Genomic DNA, 25,277 nt, shown 5'->3' with positions numbered 1-25,277 from the left:
ACCAATCCCAGGTTTATTTTTATGTAGGTTATTATGTAGCTGCTGAAGGATGACTTCTGATTACCAGTGATGAGAAGATAATTGGGACCATCTGCCCCAGATGTGGTAAAAGGCCTCCCTAGCTGGCAGCACCTGATCCTCCTCACCACTCTGTCCAAAACAAACATACCTTTCATTGCTACCTCAAGGCATCCACAAATCCATCTGTACTTTGGATATGATGTTGTATCTTACCAGCCTGTGGCCTCGAGGCTAATAATTTATGGTGGTGTGGGCTCCAAGTGATATCTGCAGTCTTTCAGAGTTGTCATTGCCTTGATAGGAACAGAAGCTAACCTCTTGTATCTCCCATTACCCACAAGAACTGACTGAAATGTTCTGACCTTGTTAAAATTACAGCTGTGTCTCCTTGGAGATAATGACTCAAACTTTCTAAGCTATTCTTTCTGTATTTTTTTTCTCCTTTGTGGCTAATTGTTACTTAATTCAACCAAGACAGAAAGGGATGTAATTTTAAAGATTTCCTGCTTTTAATCAAGAATGCTGCTTTCCTGTGTTTAAAAAAAACCCCAAACACCAACCCATCTCCAAAAAAACCTCCTCCAAGTTTTGAAAAGTGAACTTCATACCTTTTTTTAATGTTCTTTCTCTGTCAGGTCTTTGTCAGTGTCCTAAACTGCTTTGTGTTTCCTGAACTTCATTTAAACACAGGGTTGCTTTGGCTCATGTGAATTGAGGAACAGTTTTGATCATCCAGTAAGCTATAGACCACCTGTGAAGAAAATAAAACATGTTTTAAGGTAAAAAGATTGGCATGGTAACTAATCTTGTTTTCTTTCCATGTGAGTGGAAGGGTCAGAGTTGCTTTAGAAATGTGACTGAAAGAGACCAACTGAGTTGGAAAGTAATTTCTTGTTCTTCCCAATCCTCCTCCTGCACTGCTGACTATTGACTAATAAAAGTTTAGTCAAAGAAGTTTTGGAAGAAGCCTCTGTGGGAACAGGATCATCAAAACAGGTAGTTGGCATTTCCAGCAGTCCCTCAAGTGTATGTTTAGTTTGGTGAAAGAATGAGCCTGGTTAGGTTCAGAGAAGTGTGAGATCTTTCCACCTGCAGGAAAGGGAGTTTCCCACCTACAGGAGGTAGAAATCTTGCTGCTCTCTGTGTTTCCTCCTTCCCACTGAGTTCCCTTCATGTGCAGTGTGTATTTCCTCCTGATGTGAGATGTGCATCATCACCAGCATGATTTTACCAGTGTGGAGGTGCCAAAACAGATTGTGTAGCAGGTTGGTCATCTTTTTTCACCTGATGAAAAATGAAACCTGGCCTCTGGGAAAGTCCTTTTTTGTGGCATCTCTTAAAAGAAACTCCTCCTTAGAGCTACTTGTGGCATTTGCATATGTGCATCTCCTCATAGTCTTGTTGAATAGACTTTTAATGTCTCTCTTATTTTACCTACTTCTGTTAATTATATTTTCTTTGTAAGTTTTGTTATTTTGTTTTTTGAGACAGTATGCCAGCAAACCTAGGCAGCAATTTATGCTGTATTCCTGCTGAGATTCAATTAGGCTGGACTCCTTTCTTGCTGGTTTGACTGACTTCTCTCTATTCTTGTATCTCTTTGCATTTTGTGTGAGTATCTCCTTCTACAAGTACGAACTGGAACTGGGGCTGCAGTGGGAGAACAAAGGCCACTTTAGTATTTTCTTTGGGACTTTCATAAACTAAAATACATAAAACATCTCCATTAAAATGTCTGGATTGATGAAGGGAAGGGGGAAAAAAAGCCTTTTCCTCCAGCAGTGGCTTGATTAATGGATTTATTGTTTGTACGGATTTTGTCAGGAAGCCATATGGCTTGAGGAAAACAAAGAGGAAGTGGCTGATGTTGGGAATCTGATTTAATAGGGGTCCCTAAGGACAGAATGTGGCTCTTATCCTTACTCCTTCCCACTCAGTTTGCAGAGTGGTCTGAGAAGAGCTTTAGGGCTTCAATAGAGCTGCAGATAATGTGGCTCTGTTGGAGCCTGCTGTGTTGGTCCCTGCTGCTGGAGCAGCATCACGGCCCCTCCATTCTCAAGTTCAGAATCCACTATTCTTTGGCTTTTGTATAAAATGTCCTGGGGTAATTAACAAACAACAGTAACTGAAATGTGTACTACTTGTATATTGGCAGTTGATTGGTTTGCAGTAGATGAAGACAACTTTTAGCCTCTCAAAGCTTCGCTTTCATAGTTTGGGGTGAGATGATTCTCTCTCTCTTCTCTCTCTCTCCCTCCCCCAGCAAAATTCAAGCATCTGTGCCTCTGGATTAATTAACTCGCCGTCTGTATCCTAAAACCAGATTTATTTTCCTAATCTAACATGTGTAAATGGGGATTGATTAGTAACTGGGGCTCAAGCACTGGTGATTTAACCTGATGTGGTGGGCTAGATAAATGTTGTGCATTTTCTATGACTGTTTGACCCTACTTAGGACTATGTGGTGAATAAACCTGAGTAGAGACCTTAAAGCAATGTTCTATAATGGAGCTGCAATCAAATACATTATGGAGATTCAACAAGTATATCTTCCTTCTGTTAAATTACAGCTTCTCAGCTGAGAGCCATAACCTCACCAAAAACTATTCTGTTCATTTCTGAGCTGAAGTAAAAGGCTCATGTGAACCATTAGTAAATGTTAGTGGTTCTGCAGAGTGGAAAGCACAAAACATCACAAAAACATATTCTGGTAACCCAGGAATTTAATTAATATTGGTTTGTGAATGAAAGCTACGTATTCAGTCAGTCATGGTGAAAATGATTTGATATGTGCCTGAGACTTGTGGAGCTCCTTAATGTCCTGTTGTGGAAGTTTGGGCTATGATGAGAGAAGCAATTACTCTTACAGGGCTTTGATGCTTTGTGTGCACGGTCTAGTATTTTACAGACCTCCCCTCTTTCCAGATCTTGAAGAGGTTTTTGTTGTTTTCTGAACTCTTAAGATGTTCTTATGCTGGAGTTGGTATGTATTACATCTTTCCATCAGACAGATATTAGGAGACAAACGTTTTGTCTGGACGAAATTCAGTGTCTGACAACAGTGGCAGAGGAGATGCTGAAATAGCAGTAGGAAATTTTTCTGATTTACAGCTGTTTTTCCATGCTGCACTCTATAAAGTTCCCATGTAGAGTTACACATAACAGATATGTTCCCTTAAAATATTATTCAGAAAATCTTTGGTCATGAAGGTTTAAAAATAGCCACATCTCACACGTTCTCCTTGGCTGTGCCATAATATTAGGCAACATCTGTCAGTCTGTCACAATGATGCTGTTAAACATTGTTGGTGTAAGCATCCCTTTCAAGCTGATTATTAGTCATAATCAGCAGTTTGGGATTTGTTACCTTTTGCCCAGTTTCTTTGGCTATTTGTGCATGCATTGCTCGTGATTCACTGCTGCAAGGGAGTCAGGGTGTGCAGCTCCAGAGCACTTGGAGGGTTATACATCTGGAACAGCTCCAGTCTGAGGATTATTTTCCTTAAAAAGAAAATTGGGAAAGAAGATTATTTCTCAATCTCCTATATTTACAATTTAGCAGTGGTAGATGCTTGTGACTACCTAATACAGTGCTTAGGGTTTTTTGTTTTGTTTTTTTTTCTAATGTTCTAGAAAGCTGTTGAAATGTTGTTTACCACACTTAGTTATTTATAGCGGGGACATGTCACACCAGGTATAAGAAGCAGCAAATTAAGAGCAGTATTCCACATTTCTTTTGAACTAACTTTTCAAAAATAAAATATTGCTTGTGCGTACCAGGCTGTTGTAGATCTATAGGTGCCAGGTGAACACTGTGTTTTTCCAAAACATTAAAGGAAGGAGAGGGAATAGAACTTCATCCTCAAGAAGGTTGTTTTACTAATATATAACAATATTTCTCTTTTTTCCTTCTAGGAACTGCCCTTGTCAGCAGAGTGGACACTGATGCCTGGAGTAGCAGATTGTGCATAAGCAGACATCTCTGTCTTCATCTGCAGGTAAGAAGCTAGCAAAAAACCCTCCAAGTAGGAGTTTCCCTTCTGTCTCCGGAAAGTACCTGCATGTAAAGCATTCTGAAAACTCTGAAGCTTAAAGAATCACAGAGTGGCTTGGGTTGGAAGCAACCTTAAAGATCATCTTCCACCCCCTGCCATGAGCAGGGACACCTTCCACTATCCCAGGTTGCTCAGAGCCCTGTCCAACCTGGCCCTGAACACTTCCAGGGATGGGGCAACTTCATAAGTTCATCACTATCCCTTTCCTCCTAAGATGAGAAATGTGAGCAAGATCCCAGTTCCCCTGCTCTGTGCAACATGTTTTCTCTAAACAGCTGTGTTCTGGGCAGACCTGCCCTGGCCCTGCTGCGCTTCTCTCTCCTATGATGGTGTAATCTCCATGGATATGCACCTTCCTGCTGGGTAAGAGGGAGGCCCACAGCTAACCTGTCACTGGGGAGTGTGGAATGAGAGGAGACTTCTGTCCTTGGCTCCTCTGCTTGTCAGATGATCCTGGGCAGCAGATCTTCACTTGAGAAAGAATTTCTTTGCTGAAAGGCTTGTCAAGCATTGGAATGGGCTGCACGGGAAGGAGGAGTCACCATCCTTGGAGGTGTTCAAGAAACAAGTCTGGTTTAGGTGACAAGGTTGTGTTTGGTCAAAGGTCAGGCTCCGTGATAATGGAGGTCTTTTCCAACCTTAATGAATCTGTGATTCGCTGTAAGGAGTTGTCCCCAGCTTGACCACTCAGACATTGCCAAAAGTCAAAAAAAGTTGTCAGGAGAAGTAAACAGTAGCAGGTAGTGTTTTTCCTGACAACATGATGAATCCTTGATACAAGAAAAATATCAGAACTTAGACTAAAATACATACTTTCAGATTATGCATTGGTTTATTTTTCATATTGGTTTGATTTTTTCGAGTCCCCTATTTTATGATATAGATGAGGTTGGTGAAGCAAGTGAGAAAAACTGAGAATGCAGCTTCTTCTCTGGCTTGTCACCATTTACAGGCCTTGTTTAAAGCTGATTTGCCTTTTGTGTACACATCAGCTTTTCAGTGATAGACTTCCATACCAGTCACAGCACCTTTTTAATTTCTGTGTATATTGCCCTTCTACAACTCCTTCTATTGCAAATGCAGTATTTATAGCAGTATTCTGTTGATAAATAAATGAAAATGCTTCATTCATTTGCCACAATGACAGTTTGTCTCATGTTCTGTGTATCAGAGGTACAGACAAAGATAAAGGTACAAGAGCTTTATCTTACTACAGGAAAAGATGAAGCAAAGCAGCATTGAATGGATACTTTCATTATCCTTAATATACTGTATAGAACTAGTAGAAATATCAGTGCACATATATAAAATGTGCTCTGTATGGTGAAGAGGAGTTTTGCTGAAGGGTGGTATGTGTGTGGATGCATCTGTCCATGTGTACAGCATCCAAAATGCTGTGTTGACTCGAGTCTGGCTTCAGACTTGTCTTAAGTTGCCTCATATTTGAGAGGTGTTTTGGGTTATTCATTAAAGCACTTTCAGCCCTACGTTCTAGGCATGTTACGTGTCTCTTTAATGCACACCAGTGGATTGTTTCTAAGGCAGACGTTTCCAGAGTATTAATTGCTGCCTTCAACCAACATCTTCTTGCTAAAGGGGTGTGATGGTTGGGGGAGGTGGTACCAACCATGGTAGAGTCCTGCTGGCTAAACCAGCACACAGAATTTAGACAGACACTGGTCTGTTAATTTTCCCAGGTGACATTTAGCCGGAGCACATATACATACATATGTTAACCTGGAACCAGGAAGCTTGGAATGTAGTGGTGTTGAGCCAGGTTTTCTTCTGCCAAGTTAAAATATTTAAGAATTTTTTGTTGACTCTATTTTGAATACATTCCTTTCAGTGGAGCAAGTTTGTGGCCAGCTGCCAGGTGACTGCAGTGTCACTCCTTTATTTGTCACTTAGAACAAGTCATGTGAGTTACTGTCTCTGAATGATTTTATTGTATGAGCGCAGAAGGTATTTGCCTGCTAGGAATTCATCAGGATGGTGCCTGCCCATCCTCACACAGGGAGAGTTACTTATTTACCTTTGCTTGTTTTGAATAAACCAATTTGGTTTTTTCCCTTAAGCATAACTAATGTAATTTTTTGTTGTTACGTGACTTTATTTTGCTGTCTGTTTTGGGGCACAAGACAGGGTCAGCTTGTAGTATTTCATTGTAGTGTTTTATTAAAACATTTTTTTTCCCCAGCTGAAATAATGGAGTAATAATAGATCTTTGTACTTAAAAAAATTGATCCACTTTTATTCAGTGTTAATCAATAAATAAAGTAATGAAGAAAAGGAACAGAATTTATTCACGCTGGCAGCACAAGTGGACATCAAATCAGAGGAGTAACTCTGGGAAATGTTTTTCTTTCACTACTTAAACTTTAAATATGAAAAACGGACAAAAATAGACATAACTTTTTCTTTGAAGTTCAGAGTAGGTCTAATGACTCTTTAAATTGAATTAACTCACACGAAGTCTTAAATACAGTTGACAAAAACATTGTTTTGAGAGCCACTTCAGAAGCTTTCACTCGCAGAATGCTGCTTCATGTTTTTCTGCATAGTGATATTGCATTTTCTGGGATGTTTGATAAGCAACATACCCATACTTTGTTGGTGTGTGAGCACTGAGACTTAATTGGTATTCTCCAGCTGTTTTGTGGCCTGCGTTTGTCATGATTTAGATGTATTTGACCTACCTGAGCTGGGCAGATACTTCTGCTGGTTGGGCTAAAAAACCTGCATGCTCATGCTCCCTTCCAGAGCCATGGAAGCAGAGTGCAATTCCTTTTTCATCCGAGTGCCCCAGGTCATGAACCAGGAAATACTCCATTCATTGAGCTCATGATTTTCTGCCCTTCATCTTTGACTGGTATGTACTGAAATGTAGATACCCGCAACAGTATTAAAAGGTGGGAGAAGTTCCTGGGTGCTCTCTGAGAGGATCTCTGGCTCAGGGAGAGTTTTGCTCTGACATGCCAGCGAGTTCTGGTTGATGTGAGGAATAATCTTAAGGGGAAAGTGCTGCCTCTCAGGTTCTCATTGCTTCTCCTGCCCGTCTCAGCTTTGCTGGGTGCACACCTTTCTCCTGCTGCCTGGCCATTGAGTCACTACAGGAAGAAAACAAGATTCCTCCTGACAGTGGTATCGCTGGGATCCTTGAGTTTTGCTGCATTCTTTGTATTACAAGAGATACTTTTCATCTCTTGTCTCTCTTCCTCACTCCAGAGCTGCACACTGCACAAAGTGCCTCTTGTTTCCTTGCTGCCTGTGTTGCACTTGCTCAGGCTGGTGGGGTAGCAGAGCTAAAACTGAAGATACCATGGCATGTGCATCCATTTCTTTCCTTCTCCTCACTTGGTCAGATTTTTATTACGTGTAGCTTCTAGCTTTCTCATTTAAGGCTTCTTTTCCTTCACTTTATTGTCCCATGCAAATCTGTCCTTACATAAAACTTGGATCTTATATCCACATCTGAACAGTTTCTTTGCACTTGGAGCAGCACTACTTCAAGTATTTGAAATTCATTTGAAGTGGAATACTTTGAACATGTTTCTGAGGAAATACAGTGGTCTGATGGTTGGGAAAAAAAAAGCTCTGCCAGTGGTTTTTCAGAGTTGGGATTCATCTTGTGCTTGCCAGCTGAGGGCAAACTGAAAATGGAATGTAAGTGGAGACAGGATGTCTGGAAAGGACAGAAATATTGATAATAAATGGCAGGGGGGGTGGTGTGTGGAAATGCCACTTACATGAAGAGACAGTAGTCCCCGGCTTTTCTGCTTCAAAAATATTTGATTCTTGAGACATGGGTTGCTGCATCCAAGCCCTGGGTGTTGCAGGCAAACCATTTCCTACTTCTTTTTCATTACTTTATTAAGCTTTGGCAAGGTTTGTATCCTCTCACTTGCTGTAGAGCAGTGAAAAAAATGGGATCATGCAATTCCTGTGGACTCTAAAGTTAAAATGACTTCATTTGGTATTTATTAATTTATCAATCGCTAGGGAATTCTGCAATATTCTAATCTTCATAATAGCAAAATGTGGCAGACCTCACCTCATGGGTGTTTAATGATTCACTGTCATTAAACATTTGAGAGGAATAATGTGCTTATTACCCAGCTCAAAAGTTTTCCCACTTTATTTACTGCTGTGTAAACATCAAAATGTAGTTTTCTGAGTCTGCATCTGCAAAGATAGTATTGGGTTTTTTTGGACTAATTGCAATGCAGATTAGTAATTTCTCTCTCTGGCAGGAAAGAAACTCAGCTTTTTGGAGGCATGCTGTTCTGATACAATCTCTTCTCTTTGTTCAATGTAGGTTTGGCAGTTTTGCAGACTGCTTCCTACAAAGGATAGTTGCAGAATGTCCAAAAATGAAAATTTCTGGGCTTTAAAGAAGTAAAGGTTTATGTTCTGAATCGTAATTGTTAAGGAAACATGCTTTAGTATTTGATATCTTGGAGTGAGGAAGAGAAAAAATAGCAGCTAAATGAAGTAAAATTTAAATGCATGTCATTTGTCAAATTGTAGAAATCTTACTCACAAATGCCTGCAAGTTAATATTTAGGTCATTCATAATTAAGTAGGAAGAAAAATGTGAATGCTTGGCTTACCTCACTCTATAAGCCTGGCTTTGTACTTTCATAAATAATAATTTTATGAAAAATAATTCCAGATTTCTTTCATATAATCTTTCCTAGGTCTGAGGAGACTCACATATTTGGATTTTAATTTAAGTGTCATGTTTGGGATGTCTGGACTCATTAATGCTTTAAATTTTGCAGTTTCAGGTGTTTATTTGTGTACTATCTTATGATTAGCACAAACTTTCTGTGGGCACTTCCCCTTGAGTTCTTTCCAGGATTTATTTAGATTGCTTGCTAGGTAATTGTGCTTAATAAGCCATTCTGGCCTCCTGATGTTACCTGGTATTGTACACTTCCATAGCTGCATATCAATAAAAGTTAGAAATCCCAGCAACCACTTTTTATTTAAAAGAAAACTGACCAGGCTCTTTTTGTTAAGCTCCCTCACACAGTTCTAAATCCTTAACCCTGTCTATTTATTTATTCCATGCTGCCAGTGGCTCTCCAGGCTGCACAGCCTCTCCTCTCTTTCTATGCAGAAGAGGAATCCAAAGAAACAGAATCCACAGATACTGGGATTTTTTTTAAGTACGAAAGACCAGGGGAAACTAAAAATGTCCTAATCAGATCTCTTGGTTTTGGTTTGGGGTTTTTTTTTTTTTTTTTTCTGCTTCCAAAGAGAAATGCAGGCTGAACTTCATCCTTCATAAGCAGTGTGATGATAACCCCGAGAGCTCATCACAGCATTTCATGCACCAGTGCTGAGATGCTGTTTTGTTTAACTTGGGCTCTATGTCAGGAGGGCTTCAAGAAGAATTTTTGTGGAAAGGGTGGTCAGGCATCAGAAGGGCCTGCCCAGGGAGGTGGTGGAGATCTGGAGATGCTTAGGAAAAGCCTGGATGTGGTACTTAGTTGACAAGGTGATGGTTGGTCAAAGGTTGGACTCAATGATCTTGGAGATCTTTTCAAATGTTAATGATTCTGTGTTCTTCAGTACCAGTGTCTGGCATCCCAGGCATCTCATAAGTTCATGAAAAATGGTGAAGGAGGAATGAGGATAAAATTCCTTCTGGAGGGATGAGCGTACTTCCAGAAGGTCTCAACTGCATTGCCCATCTTCTGTGTGCTTTGCAGGAACTCTTTAAAGCAGAACTGTCCTTGCCTTGGCCTCTCTGAAAGGCAGCAGAACCCCCAAACAGAAGAAGATGCATCCTGCCCAAGGTGTGGAGATGAGTAGAGTAAGCTCAACCAGCCCAAAATGCAGTTGGGTCACACCTGCTGATCCATTGTGTTTTGGTAGGTGCTTTGCAGAAGTTGGTTAAGGGACAGTGTGAAGGAGGATAAAGAGATGTAACCAGTAATTTGGTGGAGTTTCACTTCCATGTGCATGTCTGAGGTGACTCTGGCGAGTGAGCCATGAAGACTTCACTGGGGAAAATGAGTGAGAAGTAAACAAGAAGGGCAGAGATCAGTGTGGAAGGACTTCCTGAGTGAAAATAAGTAGATCAGGTGAAGAAAAGGGAGGGCTGCTTTGTCCTGCCTGCATTTGGCAAGTCTGCTGACAGCAGAAATCTGTCCTGGCATCATTTTGCTGGGCAAATGGACACGATGGGGTTGCTGAGGGTGCAGTGAGGAGGAAAATGTAGCCACTAGGAGTTGAGATGAAAGCCTGTGACTGCGTGGCCAGCAGCGAAAGGCTGTATCTCAGAAAGTGCAAAATACAGATGCTGTCTGACAATACAGAGGGAAACCCATACGTGGAAAGTTGTTCCGGTTTAAAAATTGTTGCAACGGAGAAAGAAGGCCAGAGCAGGAAAATGAAAACCTTTTCCCCCCTTGCTGTATTGAATTTGACCTAACATCCATTTTCATTGGCATTGCTGGCTGTGACTTCTGTTAATTGCTGTCAGTTTTTTGGCAGAGAATAATGTTTTCCCTGAAGAGCTCTTTGCTGGATCTTTCTATGAATGCAATACGTGATCTGTATAAGACTTCCGAGGGGAAGTGTATTTATTATGATGTTCATCTCTGCACTTCTCGCTCTTCCCAGGGAATTTCGGAGTTTAGGTGAGTTTTAGCCAAACTTAAAGAGAAAAGTGGTTTAAAAAGTATGAAGTTCGTAACAGTTTCTCTAAAATTACCAGCTGAATAGAGAACCTAAGTATGCCCACCTCCTGAAGTGGAATTTGGCTCCACATCTATTCTGTGCAGTGTGGCCAGTTGGCCAAAGTGTTGTAGGCTTACCTTGGCACTGCCATGGAACTATGGGAATTCAAACTGAAAACTCTGGGAATTTCAAACTGAAAGAGGGGGAAATTAGGTTAGATATATGGAAGAAATGGTTCCCTGTGAGGGTGGTGAAGCCCTGGCACAGGTTGCCCAGAGAAGCTGTGGCTGCCCCATCCCTGGCAGTGTCCAAGGCCAGGTTGGATGGGACTTTGAGCAACTGGGGATAGTGGAAGGTGTCCCTGCCCCTGGCAGGGGGTTGGAATGAGATGAACTTCAAGGTTCCTTTCAATCCAACCCATTCCATGGTTCCATGAATTACGTAATGCACTTCTAGTATTTCAGCCTATAAGCTATTGCTCTGTTATGATTACTTCAGATTTTGTTCTAATAAAATTAGCCAAGCTCACAATTATCAAGAGGGGGGAAATACTTAAGTGATCCAGCTGAGTCCTATAAATAGAGAATAGGAGAAGCGAAGAAGTTCTTTTGCGCCTGGGGAAATATGGAAGTAAGCACAGCCAAGTGTAAATTTTAGAAAGTGGTGGGTTCCCTCCTCTCATTTATCTTGCTTAACTATTCAAAGACTCCTCCTAGTAATATGTTCTGTTCTGTCTTGCAGACTTTTCTAGGTTGCCAGAAACTTGAAATTTCTTAGATAATGTTTAATGAATAATGTATATGCTCACTGAGTAAAACTTTGAGACTATAATTTTTTGGAACAGTTTTGTTGATTAAGTTGAAAGAGCTTCACCTTGTTTCTGTTTCAGAAATTGCATTTTGTTACAGTGAGATTTTGATAGTCATGTCATACCATGGCTTTAAACCATGTGCTTAACTGACTTTTAAAACTTCTCTTAATTCAAATTTAAGTAGATTTCAGTTGCAGGATGTATTTTATTTCCTGCATCCTTCAGTGCAAACTCGGAAGGGGAGGAATGGGCTCATTTGTATGCAAGGTTCACCACAATATAGAGGAAGAAGGTGTTGTGTTTTGGTTCATATCTTGAAATGTGGGAAGTGTAATAAGTTTTTTGTATGTTTGTGGTTTTTTATTTTTCTGAAATTTGCCCTCAGCTCACATTTGAGGTGCAGGGAATACCTCTCTGACAGCTGAGACTCAGGGTGGCTGTAGTCAAATGACAAAGCAAATGCTGCACGTGGACTGAAGTATAAAGAACAGATTCAGTCCTTCAAAACCAAGAGTTAAAGCAGGGCTTGCCAAAAGGCAGCAGATGAGCTCATTGCCTCATTAGTGTAAATACTGGCAATTACACACTAATGTCTTCAGTCCCTCAGCTGGGTGTGAGTGTTTGTGGACAAGCCGTGAGGGGAGAGGGGAAAAGTTGAATGGGTGGAGCTGTGTCTTCCTTGGAACCAGTTTGGAAAATAACCTATTTTGTCTCCTTTGAAGCCAGGGCATTTTGAGGTCTAAGGTGACTTTGAAGTAAGGTGTGTGTATTGTAGCTTTTGTATAAATATTTCCTCTGCAGTGAACCAGCTTGCTTATTTCTCTGCTCTTTTTCTTTCACTCCCACACGCTACTTAGACCATATTAGAGATGTATAGATGTGACTTCCACCTAATGCTGCTGTTTATTAATAAAGTGGTATGTAATAAAGCTATTTTCTCAAATGCACTATATATTTGCTACTAATGAGGAACAAATACTTACACAGCTTTGGAAAACATTACAGTGCAGTAAATGTCTGCCTGTTGACTGAGATGATGAATCAGGTGATGTTTATTTAATGCACATGTCTTTTTTTGAGCTGCTTGTCACTGCATTTATATGCAGTACAGGCTCATTGGCTAATGTATCTGGAAAAGGATATTCCTCTGCCACAGAATAACTCCAACCCAGCTGCTGTCTGAACCTCTGCTGTGCTGCTATCCTGCTGGAGCCAGTCCAGAGCAGGGACACCAAGGGGAGCAGAGGGATGGAGCAGCTCTGCTGGGAGGAAAGGCTGAGGGAACTGGGATTGTTCAGCCTGGAGAAGAGAAGGCTTTGGGGTGACCTCAGTGTGGCCTTGCAGTGCCTGAAGGGAGCCCACAGGAAAGATGGAGAGAGACTCTTGACAAGGGCCTGGAGTGACAGGACAAGGGGCAATGGCTTCACACTGACAGAGAGCAGGTTTAGATTGGATATGAGGCAGAAATTGTTCCCTGTGAGGCCCTGGTTGCCCAGGGAAGCTGTGGCTGCCTCATCCCTGGCAGTGTCCAAGGCCAGGCTGGACAGGGCTTGGGGCACCTGGGATAGTGGAAGGTGTCCCTGCCCATGGCAGGGGGTTGGAAGTGGATGGGCTTTAAGGTCTCTTCCAACCCACACCATTGTATAATTCTATGATCCAGCCCTTCCTAGAACAGTGGTGGCCAGTGAGGCTTTCTAGGATCAATCCTGCCTCTCTAGGATTGTGAGGTTTCAAACTGACAATTTTGTTTGTTAGTAGCTAAACTACAGAATGAGGAAAAGGAGTGCTTCATGTAAAATGAAGGTGATATTTCAGTCCTAATCCTGAAACAGATTCAGGGTTGGGATTTAGTGAGTAAGCCTGCTTGAATTGAATTCACACTTGTATCATAGTAAATCCTGTCTCAAGAGCTGAAAGAAGTGCTGCATCAGGTATTGTTTTGATTTGCTGGTACATATCCTAAATATAATGCTCTTAAGTTTCAAATTTTTAAATTTCTGCTTTAGAAACACTCTGACTGAAATCTAGTAGAAGCAAGGATCCTTGAAACTCTGACTTGAGTGCTGTCAACATTTCCAAAATACCCTTGGGTTTTTGTACCACAAGTCCACGTGGAGTTCAAATGCTTTTTATATCTGATCGTAGGGAAAGGAGAGTATTAATTTCAGAGTTGTTAGTCCTGTTGAATTAATTCAAGTGCAAGAGCGCAAAACCTACTGTTAAAAATGCAAGGTTATGCTCTTAGCTGTGACCAAATACAAAAGATCTTTAGTAAGCCATCTGTTTCCTTGGCTCATCTGCTGGCTTTTCCTTTCCAACTTTTTGTGGGGATTTGAAAATGTTTTGCAGCACAGTTGGGTCAAACCTTGCGGCTCCAAACTTAGGATACAAAGTGTTACAGACACTTAAAGGAGCACTATCACTCCAGCCATCTATCTGCGTTCATGACAGCTGCTTGGAACTCATCTTTATGAAGGCCATGAGCATCTCAGTCACAGTTTGTGATCCTGGAGGTTTGTAGCTATGTCATCATTTGTATCCCAAGTTGGATGAATGTTTTGTGCTGCAGTTAAATCATTATTAAGTGGTGTCTGGTTTCTTCATATTGTCACGTGTGATTTAGATTAAAACACTGTGCAGGAAGATGTCCTGAAGACTTAACATGCTTGCTGAAGTCAGAGATCAGTCTTAGAATTAGAATACTGAAGTCAAAAATACAGTTTTCAAGATGGAAGAATTATTTCAGGTAATAACTCAATAGTTGCCATTAACAAAGTGTATATATTTGCAAGAGCTGACAAGAAGTGTGGATGAATGCTTTACCTCCTCCTATCACTCCTCCATCTCCAAAAGAAAACAAGTTAATTCCTTCTAGCTAATTCTCACTAATACAAAGAGAAGAGACAATTTGTTTTTTTCTGTGCTGTAAAGATTGCAGTTCAAGGAGAGATTGTAGCTCAGGGAGAGGTTGGGAATGTTCTGTAATTAGGCAAAATACCAGTTGTAGCATTCCCTGCTTCAGAACAATGTGTCTTTCCTTCATTTTTTTCCCACCAAATTGTTAGCTGTATTGCATCAGGAGAAATTGCAGTGCAAGCAGCAGTTCCTGTTCTAGGCAGCTGAGGGTTCCTGGATGGAAGTCAACTGGTAATTTGTCTGGGAAACTGCGACTTGGGGAATTTTGGGTTATTCAGAGGCACGATTTCGTGCAGCCATTGTTGCCAGAAACAACTGCCTGCACTTCAATGCTTGTACAAACTCCTGTGTTGGTGCTATGCTGTCCTCTCACAGGTGAGGGGGATGTGTTGTGTGTTGATATCACTTGTGGCATCAGGATTTTGGCCTCTTTGACACAGATGTCAGACCATCTTTTGGCCAGTCTCATGGAAGAAAATTCTTTGGTCTTAAACTCTCTCTCAAGCTTGTTCTCAACACTGTCATCTTCATGGTTGTGGGACCTCTGGTTTATTTGTTTCAAGCAGTGCTTATTATCTCAGAGCATTCTTCTGGAATAGCAAAAGAATAACCTCCACAAGGGTTAGTCCCACAAAAAAAAATTGGATGCTCTGTGAAAACACTTTTCAAAGAAAGTCATAGGTTGATTTTAAATCCACAGACTGTTCTTTTCTGATAAAGGATAAAAGGTTTGCCTGCAGAAGACTTCCACTTGATATTTTTGACTTGAACTTGCCATGAAATATTTTTGCCCATTTACTGATGGGAGGCTGCATATCTTGTAGGATATTTCTTCTTCATCAGTCTAAGGGAGGAGGCTTTTTGGTAAGTACTAGGGAGCTTATTTTCAGTAGCCAATTCTGTCTTTGCAGTTATCCTCATCAGGAAAATGTTACTTGGCTCCATACCAGGATTCTTCTGGTAAGGGAAGACCTTCCAAATGCATCCATGTTCATGCTCTTCTGAATGAATGGTTTGTAAGCTCTTTCTGGGTAGCTGGACTGGCTTATTTGTGCTCCTTTGTTTGGTATTTTCCAATCAAGCCTTACTAGCACTGACTAATTATTCTTATTAATGGCTTATAGCATGGGTGGAACAAGCTGACTGTTTGTCCAGGGCCCTACCTGGTATCATAATAGGGAAAAACAAGGAGCACAACTGGGCCATAGTGCACTGGGAATGAAAACTAAAGGGTAAATGCCAAACTGCAAATGATGCCTGGTTATTGCTAATTACAAATGAAAGCATCCTGACTTTAAAGTGTACTAAACAACATGCTGGTGACTTGCTGGGGCTACAGAAAGTCACTGAACTTGTTGGTCAAAATTCTGCTGCAGCAAGATTTTAGCCCTGATTTGAGGTGCATGATGCTTTCAGGCAGTGTGAACTAAAAATTAGAAATGAGGTGAAATCGTCATCTTGATTTTAGCTCTTGGGTTTCCTCGAGACTTTACGCTTATGGCAAGATGTTCTGCAAACATCTGTGTGGAATATAATTTTTTTTCTTAAATGCTAGAAAAGTACTTTGCATTTAGTCTGATCTGCTTGTCTTTTGTGAAGCTTCAGCCTTTTCTATATCTTGTAAATAAGATGTGGAGAGGTAGCTAAATAGTAGCACATATATATATATATGCATGCTCTATATATATATTTGTGTGTGCATTTATGTACATATATATATGCTGGATTTTTTTTACGCTTAAAAACTGAACAAATATCTGAAAGAGTAAGATACCATCAGCCAATTAGGATAAAAGACGAATTTAGGGAAAATGCTTAATGCATGGTAAACAAGGTAATTGAGGAGGCTTCAGGCAAGGTAATGGAGAAGTGGGGGAAGAAGTAGCTGTGGAATGCCAGATTTCCACTGCTTGGTCCAAGCAGAACTACGTGTGGCTATGGAGCTGATGGCTGACAAACTGGGGAAAAGCTGTGATCACAGGCATGCTTTGGCTTGTGTGCCTCTCAGTAAATTAGTTTTGCATTTCTGTTCCCAGTCATTGCTGAAATAAGTTATGCATAAGGTGAACTGGTTTTGAACTTATGGGATTAAGAAACCTCAAGTGAGATTTTTTTTTTTTTTTTGCTCCAACCCTTCCATTGGCTTCAGAAAGAAATTTGCACAGTATTAGAGGTAAGGATTATTTTGCCTATTCAAACATAAAAGCACAATGTTCATTCTGGACACAGATTTCAGGTCAAAAAGTATATTTGGGGCTGTCAGATGACCGTCAGTGGGGAGGCAAATCAGCTTTTACTGGTGTGAAACTTAACTAACAGCAAATAAAGAATCGAATACCTATGAAGGAAAAACCAAAGGCTAATAAAAAGGTGCTACAGAGTTATATTTGGGAAGCAGACATAAGCACATGGCCGGAAGATTTTCTGGTTTTCAGACTTCTCTGTGAACTTCTACTGCACAATCCTAGAAACCAAACCAATCTTAGATTTTTTTTTTTTATTTACTAAAGATGAGCTTTGCTTAGAAACTCTGACACGGTGATTTCAGCACAGAGATCTTACATTTCTGATGTGAGTGTGTGTTCTTAGTGGCAGGTCCCCAAAGGAATCCTGTGAGTACTTGTGGGGCACATGGAATCACAGAATCCATGGAGGAAAAGGACCTACAAGATCATTGAGTCCAACCTGTGGTTGGTCCCCACCTTGTCAACTAAACCAGAGCGCTGAGTGCCACATCCAGTTGTTCCTTGAACACCTCCAGGGATGGGGACTCCACCTGGGCAGCCCTTTAATTAACACACTCCTTTAATTCAGCCCTGCCTGTTGGTCTGAGGGACGCATGGACTGCAAATTCTTTATCTTATTTAGACTATTGAAACTGTTTGTCGTGTAAGAAATGAATGGGAATGTTTCCCCTGAGCTTGAACTGTTTCAAAGGCACTTTGTTCAGATCATTTGCAGCTTTGGTGGATGCTTTTCTTCAAACTTGGAAGTGTCAGCAAATATTTCCGTATTATATGATGCCTCTCTTCAGTCTTTTCTTTTTTTAAAGGTGGACTGTAGGAAAACAAATGACCAAACCTGATCTGCATTGAGCACAAGACTGTATATTGTGTGCTGACAGGGGGAAAAAAGGCATTTGCTGGCTTGCTAAATTGAGATAATACTTTGGATGTTGACAGACAGAAAAACAAGTAGAGCTGTCGGATGCTTTGCTGACGTGTGCATTGTCACATGGAGAGATGCCTTGGTCTGTGCCAGGAAATCTGAACTGTTCAACCCTCAGCAAGTTATTAAGTTAATTAATAAAGTTCCTTACAGCTGGGCTTGGAATGTGAGGTCTGTTTATTTGTGAAGACAACTGGTCCAAGAATAAATAGCAGAGGTCACTGATGGGGCCTGTGAGGTGTTTTCTCAGTCACTGCTGTGTTACAGGCTGGTAAAAGATTTTCTTCTGCTTAGTTACTGGTGCATTAAAATGGTGTTAACCTGACTGAAGTGTGTGTTTGTACACAGTTAATGCTTGTGCAGATAGAAGTTTTCTTTGAATTACCTATCTTTATGTGGGAAAATGTTTATGAAAACCTCTTTGGATTTTCAGGTTCTTGTTCATGTCTCAGAAGACTATTTCTGTATACATTGATAGTCTTAAAAGCGATCACTTTTCTATTGAGTGTGCAAGTCTGTTTGAGATCTGGTTTTACTTACAAATTTTATATACTTTTATAAATTTTATACTTCTGAGCAGGTAGGTTTGGGCAGGGCTTTTGGGGGTGTGTGCTGGCCTGACTTTACTGCTTGGTGCTTCTCTGCTAAAGCTTGTCCTGTCAGTGTGGTGGGACCTGTGTGGCTCTAACAGGCTCTGAGGTTGTTGCTGCCCCTGCCTGTCAGGTGAGGATCTTCCAGGTGTCCTCTGCATCATGTGTCAGTATTTGTCAGCTGCTGGATGAACTGTTTGGTTGTAGATGGAAAGTTACTTTTCCCTTCTAGCTTGGGGGTTGCACTGGTGCATAGATGCAGGGAGATGTTCACTTCCCCAGGAGAAAGCAGCTCTGGTGAGACTGTAAATGTGAACAGCACTAAGTACTTGCATAGTGTTCTCTGCACCATTTCTGCCTCCATGTGCAGTTCTGTTCAATCCGTCAGCATCATCAGGTTCCATGTTTCTCGTGTAACCCTACCCTGCCTGTCTTCACGAAAGTCCCTTAAATAATTTTCAGATTTCTTTTATTCCATCCCTGTGTTATCCATTTTCCTGGTACTTAATTCTTCAAAAATATTGTCTTTGGTTTTATCACTTTATCCACATGGTATTATCTGAGTACGAGCTTCTTGTATCGTATTATCACAGTTTATTTTCCCCCTATCTGCTTAAGTAGCCCAGCTGTCTCATTAGGTTTTCTTTATTTGATTTTGGGCTTTTGTTGTTGGTTGGTTTGTAGGTGGGTTTTGGGTGTTTGCTTTCTTGTTAGTTTCTGGGTTTTTTTAAGACTTAATCATCATTATTGGTGGTTTGTTTTTTGTTTCATTTTTGAGGGAAGGTGCTATCTTTTGAAGACAACAATATGTGGTGGGTTTACTTTGAAATTTTTTTGTTTAGTATCATTGCAGTGCCTATGGAAAAACCTAGGAAAAGACATTAGACAACGTCTGTTTCCTCACAGAACCAGCATAGTGCTGGCAGGGGTTAAAGCACCCCTACAACACTTTCCCTGATGCATCTCCTTGTTTTAGAGGGAGAGAGAAGCAATCTGTCTACTTGCTTTGTTTTCTGGGTTCTGGTACAAGATGCACACGTTTGTTGGGAATAGGAACCTTCAGCTGCTTCTGCAGGAAGACAAAAGTTGGACTCTTCATGGATGGCTGTAATTAAAAATGTTTCCCCCTTGTTTTTCTACAGCCCCACCTGCTAGAAATTACTGAACAAACACCAAAAGCATCCCTAACCAGTCCCTGGAGACATCCAGGCAGCATATAAAGGAATAGGGGCACCTGTTACTGGAAACTGTTATGAGTTTATTCTGGAGTTGTTTATTTAGTGCTATTTCTCTGAGTGCTCTTTTTGTAACAACTTGTAAAATTTTAGGAAATGCCCAAAGTTTCATTACAGTTTGTCTGCAGAAGAGGTAGACACTGTTAAAGCATGGGATCCTAGAATGGAATCATAGAATTAATGAGGTTGGACAAGATCTTCAAAATCATTGAGCCCAACCTTTGGCCAACCTCCACCTTGTCACCCATCCCAGAGCACTGAGTGCCACGTCCAGGCCTTCCTTGGACACCTCCAGGGATGGGGGCTCCAAACCTCCCTGGGCAGCCCCTGCCAAGGCCTGAGCACCTTTTCCATGAAGAAATTCCTCCTGATGTCCAACCTGACCTTCCCCTGGCACAACTCCAGGTCATTCCCTCTCCTCCTGTCCTGTGTTCCCTGGGAGCAGAGCCTGAGTTCCCCTGGCTGCCCCCTCCTGTCAGGGAGTTGTGCAGAGCCAGAAGGTCCTGTCTGAGCCTCCTTTTCTCCTGGCTGAGCCCCTTTCCCAGCTCCCTCAGCTGCTCCTCATCAGACTTGTGCTGCAGCCCCTTCCCCAGCTCCATTCCCTTCCTTGGACATGCTCCAGCCCTTCCATGTCCTTCTTGTAGGGACAGGCCCAGAACTGGACACAGGATTTGAGGTGTGGCCTTACCAGTGCCCACAAGAGGGGGACAGTCATTGCCCTGGCCCTGCTGGCCACACCATAGCTGACCCAGGCCAGGTGCCATTGGCCTTCTTGCCCACCTGGGCACAGCTGGGCTCATGTCCAGCTGCTGTTGACCAGCACCCCCCGGTCCTTTTCTGCTGGGCACTTTCCAGCCACTCTGTCCCCAAAATGTGTGGATGTTTGGTTCCTGTTGTTGTTTTTAAAGAAAGGAGGCTGTGTTGGCTCTCCTACCTGATATATGTCAAGGTGAAATAGTCAACTTTTCAAATTGGTGGATCCTTGCTCTAAACACCAGGATTTTTCTCTGTTCCAGCTGCTGCAGGAAGTCAGCTGCGTTGTCTCTGGTGCGGCTGCAAGAATGACTTGACTGATTTGCATTCATGGCTCTTGGATGATCTGGTGAACCATGGAGCTCAAAGTATGGGTCGATGGAGTGCAGAGAATTGTGTGTGGGGTCACCGAAGTCACAACATGCCAGGAAGTCGTAATAGCCCTTGCTCAGGCTATTGGTGAGTACTGCCGGGTGGCAAGTGGGGTGAAGCTTTTTTTGTGAAGCTAAACCCAGGGGAGGTGGGGGAGCACTGGGTACCAGCAGAGCAGAGAGTGCAATGCACAATGGGATAATCTTGCAGTGTAAACTTGTAGCCTTGGATTTTTCACCTGCCAGAGAGAGATTGAAAAGACAGAAAAGAAACATTTTTGAAATCTATAAACTTTCCTTCAATAAAAATTTATTTTCTAAGTAATAATAATTATGTTGGTTGTAAATACAGCCTGGACTAAGGAAGGTGCTAAACTGTCACTATTCTAAGTACCAAAGAAAATATAAAAGCAGTGCAATAGAATTGGTTGGCTTTCACATCCTAATGACGTTCATTGAAATGATACCCATTTTAAGTATCTTTAGCTATATTGGGAATAGTATAGATCAATCACATAGATCCTTCAGGGTCTCCTCTTGCTCTGGCATGCCACATAACTCACTGCTCATGAAAGGGTAACCTGGAAGTCTACACTGTTAGCCCTTTGCTGAACAGTTTAGAAGAAAAAATTAAATCTTTGAGGCTCCACCACAGGAAAGTCTTGTCAGATCTTTCTCAGTGATTAAGGGCATCCTGAATAAGCCTCAGCCTCATCCCTTCAGTATTTACTATGCTGATAATGTTATAATTGGATTTACATACTATTTAAATTTAGGCATTAAAACCTATGTTTTAACTAAAATGAATAGTTTAAAGGTGAGCTTCTGCATTTTTCAGTATGCCAGCAGTTTTGCAAGATTGTATTATTGAAAATAATAATTTTCTAATAAAAACCAAGTTAGGCCTATGAATGTCAGCAAGGTATTCTACCTGAAAGCACAAAGTCAATTTCTCTGAAATTGTGATGTTTATTTATTTAAGTGTTAAACTTCTAAACATCATTTCCATCTACTTTTATCTGATGGAGTGGAAGACTGGCACTTTTTTATTTTATAGTTTAAGAGGATTGAACAAAATGCTAGCATGTGCTTATCTATATGCATCAAATACCTTCTAAAGCTTCATTTAAAAATTGTAGAAAGTCAGTTTGTCTCTCAAATCTTGTAGTTGATGTTAAACTGTTAAATGGTTTTTTACTGGTTGTGTTAGTTGCAGCTTTTTGTTTAATGGTAATTGGAGCATGAATTCCTTCCACGTCTTGTTTTCTGCCTGCAGGTTTTTTGAGAAACAATTCTGCTAGTATGATCATTTTCTAGTCATGATTAAGTGATACATGTTTAGAAATAATAAAGTGGTTGTGATACTTTAGTTCTTCACTTTGCTTTCAATATCTTTCATTCTGTTTCCTTTGCCTTGTCCCACAGAAATGTCAGATTCCCAGTTCTAGACAGTAATTTAATGTTCTCCTGTGTAATTTCTCGCTGGGTTTTTTTCTGTATCCTCAGTTATTAGCCTGATCTCTGTAAAGACTCCGTCAGCCTTGGAGACACACACAGGTTTTGTCAGCTCTGCAGACTTCCTTTTCTGTAACACGTCACCAGTTCGTCTGGGACAGGCAACTCTGCTTCCATGCTGAGATAAATTTCATCTGCAACCAGAGCCAAATCAAGATAATCCTTTGGAAATTCCTTCCCAAGGCAAATACCCTCTCTAGAAAAAACCCAGAACAATTCCTCTCTCGCTGGGGCAGCTAGGACAGTATCAAGCACCATATAAATTACACCTGTGTGTCTTTCCCAGCCCTCCAGTCAGGCCATTCATGAGGACAGAACCATCTGGCTGCCCCTGCTATTTGGCTGTAGGTCCCAGCTTAGCAGGAGTAATTGTCACTCGAATTTGAATGGGAACCTATGAAAATTGATCCCTGTAGCTCTCACCTGACATTTGGTGGTGGAAAGTAGCCAGTCTTAGTTGGCTTCCCACTTGCTTGGCTCTGATGGGATTTTCCACTTTGCAGTCTGGCTGCTTCAGCAGTCACATAACTTGGCTGCACTCAGGATTATTTTGTCTGTCTGTAAAGTTTGAGAGATGCTCCTTTTGTTTTATTGTGCCTTACAGTTTATTACTAGGTCCTTGACTTAAAGCATACAACACACACAACACAGTCTTCTTCACTGAGCCTGAAATGTGAACTGCAAGAAGTATATTATTTTCTTGAAGTGCAGTGTCTGGAATATTTGCAAACTGGCTTATTTTACAGCCATATGCACTGAGGAAAGCACAAGCCAAAGATACCTGGTTTAAAACATCCATAGTTAAGAAGCTTCTTACGGGCAAATGAAGCTATCTCTGTTCTAGACATGTGAAAAATAAAGCTTTATCCTGTATTTCAAAAATAGGAAAATCAAAATTATTATAGAGCTGTGGTTTAGAAGGCACCTTTGGGCAGTATCCAGTCCAACTCTGCTGCACAAAGCAGGGCCAGGCGGAGCAGGTTGCTCAGGACCAGGGGCGGTTGGGTTCTGAATGTGCACAAGTGTGGAGACCCCACTGTAGCAGTGTTCGCTCACCCTGGCAGTCAGAGTGTGTTGTCCGTAAATGGAATTTCTTGTATTTCAAAAAGTGCCTTTTGCTGCCAGTTGATCAAATGCAGGGCCCTGTCTCCTGATCTCCTGCTGTGATAAAAACAACAAAAAGGTTTCCATGTATGCACTTTCCAACTCTTCCCCCATGTCATGGAAATTCAATAACAACTTCAGGATACAAAAGTTTCTTGGGTTATTTTTGTTTTCTTTTTTTATGTCCCTAGGGCTATTTTAGCATTAAAAAATCAAGTTATACTAGGCTATCAGCCTTTGTGAGAGGTTCTGTCCCATATCCAGTGTCTAATCCTTTGGCTGTGGCATTCTGTCACTTAACTTGCCTGGTTAATGCTTCTTGATTCCTTAGAAATTGGAGCTCTTTCAGGAAAAAAGTCTCTCTCTAGGGCTGTACTCCTGATGAGTAACATTTGTGTTACCTGTTCTTGCACTGTGAGCTCCTTCCCCTTCCCCTGCTGCCCATCTCTTGATCACTGCAGAATAGGAAATTACTCTACCCAAAGTAAAAATTTCAGGGGTTTTTGGTTGGTTGTGGTTTTTTTTTTTAAATTTTCTGTTTGGATTGAAGTCAAAGGGTTTGAATTCAATCTCAAACCTTCCCTCAGCACAGAAGGGAGAGTTGTCTCCTTTGGTGTCCCAACAAAGCTTATTTTAAAAAATGTGTATGTTTTCAATTTATTGAGTGCAAGAGAGAGTAATATCAATTGAATATAGCTTTGGATACTAAAATTGTCTGTATCTGTTACTTAGAAGGAGTTGGAATTACCTTAGCTGGAGGGCAGATCGCTGGAATTCTGTTCAAGGCAGACATAAAACTACTCAGTTACAAGTTTCCAGAGAGTGAAATCATCTCTCACTGGGATCTTGAAGAATACTTGGTGCTACCTTTTATGAGTTTTATCTAGGTCTGCTTTATTTTCTTTTTAACTCAAGCCGTTTGCAAGTGACAGGGAAGATTTGGGGTTTTAATAAAAATAAGAGAAGTGATTGTTTCATCATGAGAAACTAAGCCCTCACCAAAACAAAAATACACCTCAGCACACAGTTTAAATAGAGAACCATGAGTCTTGTTTTAAAAATATTTTTGCCAGGAGAGATGAGCTTTTCCAAGATTCATCCTTGTCTCTTTTAAAAATGTACATTTGACAACAAATTCTCCACTAAGTTTTCTGTGCATTCTGTGAAAACCAGAATGGCTTCATATAAACATTGCTTGGTCATTTTGATTTCTCTTCATAATTTGGGCAACTGAAAAAAAGTAAAGAGAGTTGTTGATACTTTTACATTTTGTGTGTGATGAGGTGGTTGATGAATCCAGACAAAGGTCTCTTTTGAGTGTGTGTGAGCACAGTTACTCCTCTCAAAAAATCATTGTAATGCTGAGGGGAAAAGCAGGTGGTATCCTAAAAAGAAGTGAGCTAATCATTTTAGCTGCTGGTTTAGGCAAATGTAGTTTAACTATAGATGTTTTTATTTTTTTTTAATTGGCTTTTCTGGTTGTTTTCCATTCAAACACGAAAAATAAAAAATCTTCCGAAGGAATGTGGTGACAAACAGTGCAGTCACAAATACACATGTCCTGTTCCTTCAGCAGTGCTGCTCTCCCACTTCCAGCCCCCATGAGGATTTTTACTGCATTTTTTTGTGATTTCTTTTACCCCTGGAGCCTAGAACACATCTCCTCTACTCAGAATGGCATATTTGTTTCCTAGAAAGAGAATATTTCAGTCTAGAGACATGAAGCTTGAGTTTCTTACTGAAAGAAACCTTCTGCCCTCCTCTCTGTAGTTTTCTGTGGCAAATATTAAATCGGCAGACTTGCTTTAAATAGTGCTGTGGATTTTGGTGCTTCTGGCTGGAAAATATGAGCAGTACTTCACTGAAGAAGTACAGCTGTCTCTTTTTAAAATTAAACAAATGCAGTCATCAGTGTTTTTTGGGTTGTTTTTTTTTTTTTTTTTGTATTGCATTTGAGTATTTTTCCTCAAAGATAAATGGAGTGTATTTATTCAAGTGTCAATGCTGTCTCAAACATGTGTTAGAGCATTGTAAGTGATCATATAAAC

General features: G+C 40.9%; 1 protein-coding gene across 1 annotated transcript in view; it reads left to right on the top strand.

Moving 5' to 3' along the window:
• RASSF8 (Ras association domain family member 8) overlaps positions 1-25,277 on the top strand; it is a 73,735-nt gene that overhangs the window by 32,773 nt on the left and 15,685 nt on the right. The window contains exons 2-3 of the mRNA XM_082279691.1: positions 3,937-4,019; positions 20,503-20,698. Coding sequence (XP_082135817.1) covers positions 20,596-20,698 — 103 coding nt within the window. The 5' untranslated portion in view covers positions 3,937-4,019; positions 20,503-20,595. The remainder of the gene's footprint in view (positions 1-3,936; positions 4,020-20,502; positions 20,699-25,277) is intronic.

This window comes from Coloeus monedula (genome assembly GCF_965178545.1).
Source record: "Coloeus monedula genome assembly, chromosome: 4".
In the NCBI taxonomy this organism is placed as follows: Eukaryota; Metazoa; Chordata; class Aves; order Passeriformes; family Corvidae; genus Coloeus; species Coloeus monedula.
This window is presented reverse-complemented; position numbering and strand designations above follow the sequence as displayed.